This window comes from Nipponia nippon, unplaced genomic scaffold (genome assembly GCF_047370975.1).
Source record: "Nipponia nippon isolate SJK-2023a ecotype South Korea unplaced genomic scaffold, ASM4737097v1 scaffold_1, whole genome shotgun sequence".
NCBI classification, from domain to species: Eukaryota; Metazoa; Chordata; class Aves; order Pelecaniformes; family Threskiornithidae; genus Nipponia; species Nipponia nippon.
The window spans coordinates 103,269,503-103,281,534 of NW_028262290.1; the positions used below are offsets into that span (position 1 = coordinate 103,269,503).

At 37.3% G+C, this 12,032-nt stretch overlaps 1 protein-coding gene across 18 annotated transcripts in view; it reads left to right on the forward strand.

The window, feature by feature from the left end:
- CTDP1 (CTD phosphatase 1) overlaps nucleotides 1–12,032 on the forward strand; it is a 120,002-nt gene that overhangs the window by 27,415 nt on the left and 80,555 nt on the right. For all 18 annotated transcript variants that reach the window (XR_015706426.1, XR_015706420.1, XR_015706421.1 and 15 more), the window contains exons 6-8: nucleotides 2,364–2,454; nucleotides 3,569–3,735; nucleotides 5,342–6,427. Coding sequence is in view for 15 of the 18 variants with exons in the window: in XM_087765282.1 (XP_087621408.1) it covers nucleotides 2,364–2,454; nucleotides 3,569–3,735; nucleotides 5,342–6,427 (1,344 nt within the window). In the remaining 3 variants the exon portion in view is untranslated. The remainder of the gene's footprint in view (nucleotides 1–2,363; nucleotides 2,455–3,568; nucleotides 3,736–5,341; nucleotides 6,428–12,032) is intronic.

The following is a 12,032-nucleotide window of genomic DNA, read 5'->3' on the forward strand; positions in this document are numbered from 1 at the left end:
TTTTGAAGGTGGTAGAGTTTTTCATAATGAGGGTTTCCCAGTTTTTTGTTACTGACAGCAGTATAATAATGATTTTCTTTTTTTTAGTAAAGAAGTTAAATCTTAACCTTTACTTAGTTTTATCTTGGAGGGCATATTTACATCTACTTATTTTTAATGTAAAGTTTTTATTTCTTCAGATTGATGTTCTATTTGCAATCATAAGCCAATTAAAAGTTAATGTTTTAACTAACAGTATGGGATCTAGCCACTGGATGTCTTGTTTGCTCTTGCATGGAGTAGAATCGCTAAATAGGTTAGTGAAAAGCCAATATAGCCTTTTCAAAGATTTAAAGATGATATTAACATACTGTTGAAGAAAACAAATGATGTGTGAGGAACGAAATGTTATCTGTCATTTCCCTGAAATGTGAAAAACAGCAGGATTATGTCTGTTATATTGATTCAATTGGTGAGGCAACATCCAAAAGAAACCAAACAGTTCAAAGTGTGTAAAGAACTTTAAAAGACCGGTGCTGTTTTCTGTATTGCTATTCAAGTAGCTGAGCTTTGAAAGACCTGACTCTCTTAAGATGGGCTTTTATCTTTGCAGGTGCATCTCTGGTGAGCTGTATCCTCAGTGTATTTTTAGTGAATTACCAAGGGGGAAAAAAGTATTGAAATTAATAAGTGTTTACCAAAGCGTTATTGAAAAGCTCCAGAACACTGCATAATCGTCTCTAATCCCTGGCAGCCAGGGTTTCTGCATTTCGGCTTTCTTAGTTCAAATTCCCTTTTCTTACGGTTTTAGCTAGACAACACCACAACTGAGTGCCTCATTGTGATTTTGCTATTTGATCAGTACACTCCTGTCCAATTTAGTGTAGGGAGTCCCTGTGTATTCAGATAATTAGTAGAAGAGAATTTGACTGGGGAGAGCAGCAACTTGTATGACAGCTTATGTAGTTTGTCAAAATAATCTGTGTGTACGGCAATAAATCTTTGTAGCTAATTCTCTCAATTCATTATGCCTAGGTACTGCAAGGGTCTCACTACAGGGGATGATTCTACGAGTTTGCAGCAATTCTTAAGCATAGTCGGGTGAGTTAAGGTTGAACCTCTGTCCTTAACTCGGAATTTTCTTGCTTTTATGGGTTTTAAGTTATTCCAATTACACATTAATATTAAATACAGACAGGATCAACTTTTCAGAAGTGATGACTGATTTTTTTTCTTTTTTTTTTTTTTTTTAATTTATACCCTCTGTTTTTGAAGACCCAACTTAACGTACTCCTGGGAGCTGGACTTCTAGAAGGAGTGGAACATGTGTTCTGTGCGAATCTCAAAGCTCCTTCAAAGAAAATTAAAGTTGGTCCTTAGAGACTGTAGTCATTTTGAACTCTGGTTCTGGCTATAAGATGGCCACCATTTAAAATAAAATTAAGTAAAACTTTAAAAAATTGTTCCTAGATAAGTATTGACTGCCTTGTATTAGTCATAAGAATAATAAGTTGATGCTAACCTCAGTGAAAATTCAGTAAAATGAAAATGCAGATTAGCATGTAAAATGCCAGTTTCTTTCTAATCAATGATGTGGCTGTGATCTGCTCATGAAGATGAACTTCGTTATTGGAGGCTAGGTTCAGAAGCATGTGCATGTGTGTTTGTACACCCAAGTCACCATTTTCCTAAACAATGGCATTTTATCTTGCTTTAAGATCAGCTAGCACAGCTTCTCCTGTTTTGTTTTTGGCTTGTCTTTTTTTTTTTTTTTTTTTTTAAAGAGCGCAGTCAGAAAAGTTACTGCAACTGGGCCTAAATCTTTCGAGGTATCCCAGGATATATTCGTTATATGAAAATGCATTAAAGTATTTATTAGAGGTACAACTTAAAACCTACAAATGCAAGAGCTCCGGCTGAAACTGTCCCTTAACTTGCCCATTGTGCTTAAGTATTGCAGCACATTGCCGACTCTTGTGAGACTTCTCTGCAGTCCCTAGGCATAATGAGCTAAGGAGAGCACTTAGCTTTAAAGAACCACCTATAGAGAGATAAATGTAAGTTGCAAAAATCATGTGTATCTATCACCTGCTGTATCTCTTTCAGCCTAATTTATTTGGCTGTCACAAATTTAGTTATTTTAATTTCAGTTTTGTTGCTATGTTGACAGAAAATGAGATGGGATTTTTAAAAGTCAGTTCCACTGCATTAGTTACAAATACTTGATCCACTGTGCTTACCCTTTCCTATATATAGTATCTCTTACCTTAAAACTGTCTGTTAGTTAAACTGTTGTTGCACAGATTACAATAGCTCAATTATATAGAACATAAACAAGGAACAAATATCTTGAACATTAACTTTTTAATTTCTTCTTTCAAAAGGATTTTTGGACCCTGAAAAGAAGCTTTTTTCCCATCGGATATTGTCAAGGGATGAATGTATCGATCCATTTTCTAAAACTGGGAATCTTAGGTATGTATATGGGTCTTATGCATTAAACAGAACAGGACAACAAAGAGACAGAATATGCTAAATATAATAAAAATTACTCCCTCCATACTTAACATGTTTATAGTCCTTCCTTATCTGCCTCTTAAATATCAACACCATCTCAATAAAACTAAGATGCTAGGTATTGCAGCGTTTCATCTACCTAATGCGTTCTGTGGTACTAGAACAGTAAGAATGTGCAGCAATGGCATCATGTTTTCAGTTATACTTTATTCTTGTAATAACTTAACCATATTTCCACTTCATGGCTTCTGATCTTGTGTAATGACTTGTATGTCATGGGTTTTTTTAGTTAAACCAAATTCTCAGTTTGAGGTTAATTCATATTTGAATATCTAGTATTCTGGCTTTCAAATGTGCTATACATCTAGCAGCTTCTCTTCTTCAGTGTTTCTTTGAAATTAGGTCATCTAGATCCTTGAGTTCATATTCTGGTCTAAATTCAGGTTCCAATCTTTTCCGGAGTATAAAGGCAAGATTTTTTTCTAAAAGACAGATATGTTTAGTATTTCATAAAGCTAGATTAAAAATGATTGCCCCCTCCCTATCTGACCATAGCAAACGAGAAGCTTTTTTCTTCTCTTGCTCTGTTTTCATATGTATGTGTATATCTTAAGTACTCTACCTCCTCCACCTAGGTGATATAAGTATTAGTACTTTTTGCTTCCTTTGTCTTAGATTGAATGAGTCTACTCTTTAAAAACTGTTCTTGTCTTTTTCCTGGTTATATATAGATAGCGTATTGTCCATGTGAGAGTTGGCTTTGGGCTGTTCGTTGACCTAAACTGTGAAAACTAGACTGAAATGTTGTAATCTTTTGTTCTTGCAAAGGCTTGTTGGTTCCTGCTTTTAGCCTTTGGGATAGAGATTTAAAAACAGCTGTTTTCTTTTTTTATTAACTTTAATTAGTTCGAATATTGTATTTTGAATTCTGTAATTTTAATATTGCTGATTTTTTTTTGTAAGTTCATATATGAGCATGTCTTAATAAACCAGAACGTCAACAGAAACTACCTTCACTGATAGTATTAATTTCTAAAACTGGATTCATTTTATCAACTGTTTTGTCTCTTAGAGATCTCTTCCCATGTGGGGATTCCATGGTTTGCATCATTGACGACAGAGAGGATGTTTGGAAGTTTGCACCCAATTTGATAACTGTGAAGAAATATGTATACTTTCAGGGGATAGGAGACATTAATGCACCTCCTGGATCAAGGGAAATTCAAATGAAGAAGAAAGGTAATTATATAAACTGCTTTTACAGCTTTTTCTACATCTCAGACATGATTGGTGTAAGTCATTGTGGTGGTCTTACTAGTATTGTTGCGCTCAGATGAGCAGTCTTAGACTGTTGTAGTTGACAGAGTGCTCCTGCAGCACAAATGCAAGTAGCTTAGTAAAACTAGACTGTTCTTGTTGATAGCTTCCCTTTTGGTGGGTGATCGCAGCAAAAGTGGAGTACTGGTAATAGCATTTTGGCTGTTAATGGCTGGAGAGCTGATGTAGCAATACACCAAATTGTTCAAGAACATGCAGAGGAGGACAGTTTCTTTCTTCCCCCCCTCCATGTAAAACAAGGCAGTTTTTTCTTCTCTGTAGGTGGTCAGGGAGCCAACTTCCTCTTCTTTCTCCTTTTCAGTCCCCTTCCCTGCCCCGCTTTGGAGCAATAGTTAATAAACTCTGGTCTTGACATACTGCTGAAAACGAATGTTTTGGTCTCTGCTTACCTCCCCGCCTAAATCAGGCTAATAAAATTAGTGTGGGATTTTTAGTGTCTACTGAATGTGGTGTTCTGGCATTTGACACGAGAACCTTATGTTCAGCAGGCTCAGCAGTTTAATATAAATAGTGGATTTAAAAGGTATACATCACTATGTTAGTATTAATTTGGGGGCAAAATGTATTTGAAAGGCAATGGCTAAGAAAGAATTATCCGTTTTTTCCAGTTCAGCCAAGGGGTTTTTTTTTTAGTTTAATATATGTGACATCGCTCCTTTTCCCTTGTTGAACTAGAGATATCCAATATGGAAACAATAATAATGTACTCAGACTGAATCAGGCCACTATGACGCGGAACCTCTACGCTTGACTGGTATTGTTACTTGCAGGGCAGGGACATGCACACAAAAGACAAAATAGGGTGACTTCATCCAGCCTTCCTGATGAAAGTCTGTGCAAATTTCTGGATGTCTGCACTTTCTCTGCAGACATCTGAAGACACATCCTAAAACTATCTTTCTGCCTTTGAGTCTATTACCCTTTACTTGCATTCCAGCAGAGTCTCAAATGAACCTCGAACAGCATCTTTGTATTGCTAAAACATGTATATCCTTTCAACTATTAAAATAGTTATTTTGGTTACGAAAAATAGGAAATATATGAAAGCCATGGAAGTTTATAAAGGAAGTTCTTGTAGTTGTAGTTCTGGATTGGGACCTTCTGAAATGAATTCCTTCCTATCTTTTTTTTCTTCTCTGCAGTAGTTTCATTGCCCTGAGATGTAATCGTAAAATTCATGCTACAAGATAAATCCTTTAATGTTTACATAGTTAACAAATAATTACTTATGACCTGTATGATTTAAAAAAAAGAAGAGCTGTTTACACAGGTTCTTTACAAAAGTAAAGTTTGTTAGGTCTGCCAGTTCTTTCTAGTAATTGTTGATACCTGAAGTATCCTAACAACTTGAAAAGCCTAGATGTCATTTCTAAACATAGTGAAGTCTAATTGCATATGTAAACTGTGTGTTTAAGGAAAAAGAAAATTACATTTTGATGAAGCTTTAAAAAAAAAAAAAACTGAGAAAATATGTAGATGTTTTATTTCTTTCTTTCCTGTGTCTTAGTGAACCACTCTACAAAGCCAGAGGCACTGGATTCAGCAGTGACATCGGCAAAAGATGCTGAAGAAATAAAGAATGTTACATGTGTAGCAGAACAAAGCAATGGTCTCAAGAAAGCTACAAAGGACACTTGCACTGCAAATGGAAGCGCTTCTGTAAGCAGTGAAACATCTGACTGGGATATGAACTCTTGTGATAAAGTTAATGCCCAGGACTCCTTAAATGATAGCACTGATCACAAAATGGACAGTGAGGTCACTAATGATTTGACAAATACAAAAGAACCTCAGATTTTTTCAGAACAAGTTGATAGAACAGTGATAGAGAAGCAGCAAACCCAAGACAAGACAACAAATGACTTGGACTTTGAACTGTCTAGTGACAGTGAAAGTGACGGTGGATTGGATACCAGAAAGTCATCCACTTCTGTATCAGATAGTGAGAACGAGGAAAAGAGAAGCTGGAAGAAATCCAAACAACCTCTGCAGGATGAAAATTTGCAGAAAGGGAGTTGCACTGATGCGAGTGAGAAAAAGGATGGTCTGGTGAACCATTCTGGGGACACACAATCTCTACCTAGTGAAAATATTCATGACAAAACTGATCTTGAAGCACAAGAAGAAAGTGAACAGGAAAGCCTTTGTGATTTAGGAAATGGGTGTGCAGACAAGAAAGAAGCTGAAACAGAGTCTCAGAATAGTGAACAGTCTGGAATTACAATGGGTGAGTCCTTAGACCAAAGTATGGAGGAGGAAGAGGAGGAGGATGATACAGACGACGACGACCATTTAATATACCTCGAAGAGATCCTTGTGCGGGTTCACACTGATTATTACACAAAGTATGATAAATACCTGAAAAAAGAGATTGAAGAAATTCCAGACATCAGAAAAATAGTACCAGAACTGAAAAGTAAAGTGTTGGCAGATGTAACCATAATATTTAGCGGACTCTACCCAACAAACTTCCCCATTGAGAAAACACGGGAACACTATCATGCCACAGCACTTGGAGCTAAAATTGTGAAGAATCTAGTACTGAGTGCTGATGATCCTGACAAAGCAACGCATCTCATTGCAGCAAGGACAGGTAGGTAAATGAGACTCAAGTTTCCCATCAGCTTTTTTCCTGTTACAGTTCATTCGTGCCTTGAGCTGTTTTTTTGTATAACTGACAGGTTTTAATGTAACTGAGATTAGAATTGAAATTAAAGGGAAGATTCTTCCTAAAACAACTTAAAAGCCTTTTTTTAAAGGCTTTTTTGTTGCTTTTTGATTAAGTGTGGCTTTTAATTGTTAAAAGGAGGACCTGCTAAATAACCTCTGATGTAATGTGTCATGTCTCACTTCTTGGTTAAGAGTTGGTGATACCGAGTCTTTGATTATTAAAGATGTTGAACAGAAACTTTAACATTTGTGTCAGAGAAAAGTTTATAGTGATCTTGCTATAAAGTTATAGCAATGCTTTCTTAGTTTCTCAGATCTCACCTCTCATGGTTCAGTTTCACTTTGTATGGAATTCAAACGACTTATCTTAAATCTGATGATACCCTGTCACCGCTTTGTGCATAGCCTGTATATCTTTGTCATGGGAGATGTAGAGAGCTTAGCCTACCTTTTGATATGTATTTCACAAAGCTACCTGTTTTTGCGTAGCTATAGTGGATAGGAATGTACCACTGGGTAGCTGCCACAGAGGAGCTAACAGGCCACCACTAGCTTCTAGTACAAATTTTTCATGTGCACCCTGACCCTTGGTTCCCTCGTTGGCCTTTTGAAGTTGCATGGAATCTAAATATCTGATAATCAAAATCATGAAATCAAAAGGTAAAACTGCATGTTTTAGATCATCTAAAACTTCTAGGTAGTTTTAGGACATCTTTAGATGTCATAAGCAAAGAAATACACATCTGCCACCTATTGAATTATTTTTTTTCTTGACTGCTGTTCATGTCAGCTTTCAGTACATTAGAAGCATCTTTGTTTCATCACCTTGTATTACAAAAGAATGGAGTATATTTTCACTGGCTGTAGTATAGATGTGTATACTTTTCTCGAAGTGTGTGTGACTTAAGAAATGGAATGAGATATTTCTGACCAGGAATCATTTCTACCTGTTGAGGAGGCAGTGATTTAAAAAAAACCAACCAAACAAACAAAAAAAACCAAAAAACCCCCACAACCCACACACCAAAAAACAACAAAAAACCAAACAAAAAAAACCTCCAGCGTTTAGTTACTAAAAAGAGAATGTTGCAGTTCCTTAATTTTTATCCCTTTAAATATGAGTAGAGTTAAAAATCTATGGATTAAAACCAGCCAATTTATCAGTATATTGTGATATACTAATCAGCTATTTTTTTATATATTAGCCTACATAACAATAAGGCTGTATATTTGCTAGGCTAGTGTAAACTTACCTCACTTTCCAGTTATCTCAATGTATGGTGCTAGTGACAAAAAGCACAGGTAGCTTTTATTAAAAAGTTGGTAAGGCCAACTGTAGCAAGAAGGGGCTGCAGTACTGACCTAGTCAAGTAGCATCAGAATAAAAACTGTACCAATGGACCTGCAGTGAAGTAGCAAGTTTGTGTTAATTGTCCTGATGTAGATATGCATTTAAGTAGTAAAAACAACCTAAAAACCAGAAGAGGCTGAGATTAGTTTCATCAAGATTAGCTGGGATTCTGATTTGTGATGGTGTGAGAGTTGAAATAGTGAATGGGAAGTGTTAAAATCGCTAGATACATCAGTTTGGGACTGTAGTTTTACTGCAGTTGCTGAACAGCTCTTTTAAAATTGCAGGAATAGCAATACTCTTATCAGCAAAGAATTACACAAGTTTGTCATACTTCATTGGAGACTTAAGAGCTGTCAATATAACTTTCATGTTTTTCCAATTTCAAAGCTTAAAATGCTTCATTTCAAAGTTACTTTGTCTAACTTACACTAGATGGCTTCTGAATGTAGTCACACGTTGGATAGAGCTGTTGTGTGATGCGGTAAAATTGATAGGACAAATGTAAATGAACCCCACCCCCTGACATATGCGTTTCTCTAGAGGAAAAAAAATGTTGAATAACATCATGTTAAGGTACACAGCCTGTGATAATCAGAAGCAGCTGAGGCTTTCTTTTTTCCTTGTTTTTGGAATGTACAGTTTGAGGGGGGGTTGTATGTTTATAAAGATACATGTAAAAGTAGAACACAAGGATGTGTATAACAAATTATCCCCTACCTGCATGTTCTTAGTGAATCGTCCGCTAATGCAGATCTTGATATGAAACACTATTTTAACCTTGGGTTTTGATTACATTAATGTGCTTTTACAGTACTTGAACTGAGTTTATTAACACATTTGAAATCATTTTCAGTGCTCCTTAGAAAAATAAATACATTTCAGGGTGGTTCATATTTTTCAGAGTTTTTGTCAAGACCTAGACTGTCTCTCAAAATACTCATGTAACGTTAGTGTTGCACTTGGTACTTAAAATATATTCAAATATTGCCTGCTAATTCAAACAAGAAATCACAAGAACTACACTACAGCTGAATTGCTGGGGTGAAAAACCTTTATTGACAGTATGCAGAAGTTGCTTTTAGTAAGAAAAGAATTGTATTAGTTCGAAAAGAGGTAACTTGGCAATCTTTTCTGCCTAATGAGCAAGGCTATTGTCATCTTTCATCATCACTTAGTAATTATTAGTAATTATTTCTGTAACAACAGCAATGAAACAAGGTGATTTAGAGTGAAAAAGCTATATTCTCCAACAACCCTTTTTTGTAAGATTCTCATGGATTGCTTGTGGTTTTGGTTTTGTGATGGCTTTTGGTTTTGTTTTTTCAACTGAAGACTATATTTTTTTCACCTCTGGTTAGATGGGAGAAGTTATGCTGCATCGTCCTAATTTCATGAGGGAAACTCTGAAGTATAATCAGAGATTTTAAGGATATAAACTGTGTCCTGTCACAGCTGGATTTGTGATAATTCAGCTGTCAACATGATTTTCATACTGATTCTTGTGTGGTTAGAAAGCAAATTCTACAAGTCTATTACAGCCAGTAAGCCATACAAATATTGCATCTCTGGCTCCCTTGGCAAACATCTGAAGCATTGTTTGTCCAGTTGCTGGTGAAAGGGGGAAACAAAAGTATGTTCTTTTATGCGATTTTTAAAATGTACGTGTCAGGTCGGTATTTCTGGATGACCCCACAAACAACAGCAAACTTAGGACTCAGACAAGCAAGTTCACTTTTGTGTTTACTTTGCATTAGCTGAGCTGTAGTAAATGGCATATACTTAATCTGCAGCAGCAGTGGGGGTAAATACTGTTAGCTTTTTAGTTTTGAAGACTGAGGAAGAATTTATCAGAGGAAATAAAAAGGGAAGAAGTCAGTGTGAAACAGAGTATACCCTAGGTCTTGGAGGGATGGGTTTTCTCCCTTGTCCTGATTTCGGCTGGGGCAGAGTTAACTTTCTTCCTAGTATCTGGTATAGGGCTGTGTTTTGGATTTAGTATGAGAACAATGTTGATAATACAAGGATGTTTTAGTTACTGCTGAGCAGTGCTTACACAGAGTCAAGGCCTCTTCTGCTTCTCACCCCACCCCACCAGCGAGGAGGCTGGGGGTGCACAAGAAGCTGGGAGGGGACACGGCTGGGACAGCTGACCAAAGGGATATCCCATACCATATGGTGTCATGCTCAGCATATAAAGCTGGGGGAAGAAGGAGGAAGGGGGGGATGTTTGGAGTGATGGCACTTGTCTTCTCAAGTAGCCGCTACACGTGATAGAGCCCTGCTTTCCTGGAGATGGCTGAACACCTGCCTACAGATGGGAAGTAGTGACTGAATTCCTTGTTTTGCTTTGCTTGCATGTGCAGCTCTTACTTTCCTTGTTAAACTGTCTTTATCTCAGCCCGCAAGTTTTCTCACTTTTACTTTTCGATTCTCTTCCCCCATTCCATCGAGGAGGAGTGAGCGAGCGGCTGTGTGGTGCTTAGTTGCTGGCTGGGGTTAAACCACGACACCCCTGCAAACTGACCACATCATAGCTCGGTGTATGGAATGAACAGCCAGTGAATACCGTTTTAGATTGTATTTACAGCATTCTTGCCAGCCTATTGCAGTAAATAATTTAAATTTCTTTTATTCTTTGTATATACTTGTCTCTTTCTCTGCAGATAGGCAGCTTGTTTCTCTGCACACACAGATACTCTGAATTCTGAAAATAAATCCTTGTTCTTGGAGAAAATTAGGAATTTTTTTCATTATATAGGGAGAAAAATACCTACCTGAATTACTGTAGACACAAGGGTCTTTGTATCATCTCATCAGCTTTCATAAATCTGAGTGACTGACAAAAGGCTACCCTATAGTCCTTTCCACTTACTTGTGGGCTGCATAAATCTTCAGTTTTTGAAATGTCTGCTGTTTGCTTTAAGCAGCAGTAAACTGCACTGGATGATGAGTTGTTGTAGCTGTGTACACACTCGGCTAAGCAGTTACCGCACTATTTCATAAACCTTGTTATGTTCCTTCCTGAACAAATGAAAGATACTGTAGTTGATTTTTGTATTGAGTTTTTGCTGGTGGAGCAAGGCGATAAAGCTGTTCAGGTCACTTAAAAATTATTCTAGTGGGGTAGGAGCAGATATATGTCAGTTTAGGCCCTGAATTTTTCTTTTCTTTTTCAAAATATATTTAATTCTGTGTCTTTTCCTATACTTTGAAAGCTATATAGGAATAATTTCCTTACTTTTGGTGACTTAGCCTATGTCAAGTCTTCCTTAATATCATTAAATATCAGGTTGCTTGAAATACCAATTGTACTATGAACTCTGGCTCCTTTTCTTCATTCTCATCTACTGACTTTAAAAATGCTTACTCCTGAGGCTGGCTCTGATGTACTGAGAGAGAAGAAGAAGCTGACACCTGATGGTCTTGTTAGCCTGTCCTATGACTTGGTGTGAGGTTTTCACCAGACATAGCTATGATGCGTCCACAGATTTTTTTTTTTTTTTCTGAACAATGTTTTCAAAGACCATGTCTTTAGAGCAGTGCATAACTGGATTTTTTTTTTTTTTTTTTTAAACTCGGGCACTAACCGGGTAAGCCTGTTGCATTTGCTGGCAAAGCACAGTGCCGTATTAAAGCTGAACTCTAGATGTAGCCTGTGAACAGCACATCTATCACCATTTCGTGATCACTTAATTCTTGTAGGACAAAACACTGAGGTATGTGCGACTTGCCTTAGGTTAACGTTGTTGTTGAAGAGCTTCAGGATTTATAAGTCAAATGGTCTGAAGAGAAATAAACTTTTATTGATCTGGTTTTCCAGGCAATGTCTGGCAATGTGCTTGCAAACTGTCCTAAGGATCTGTTGACTTTGGTGTGTTGGAATCGGGAGAGTGTTTTGAGAGTGACTCTGGTGGTCACTTCCCATCGTGTACTTCGGTTCGCCCTGGCGCAGCCTTGAGCCCACACACTGGGTTCCTCATGGGTGAGGTTGAATTGGAGGGCGCAGTCAGCTGAGTGCTCACAGACATTCAGTCCACAAGACTGGGCAGAGCTAATCCGAAGCAAAACTCCCTGAAATGCATATGGTGGTGGGCATCGTTCCTCCAGCACCCTTTTGCCCTGCAGATCTCCCTGCTGGGCTGCACTACTTGGTAACGTGAATGTAGCCAAATAT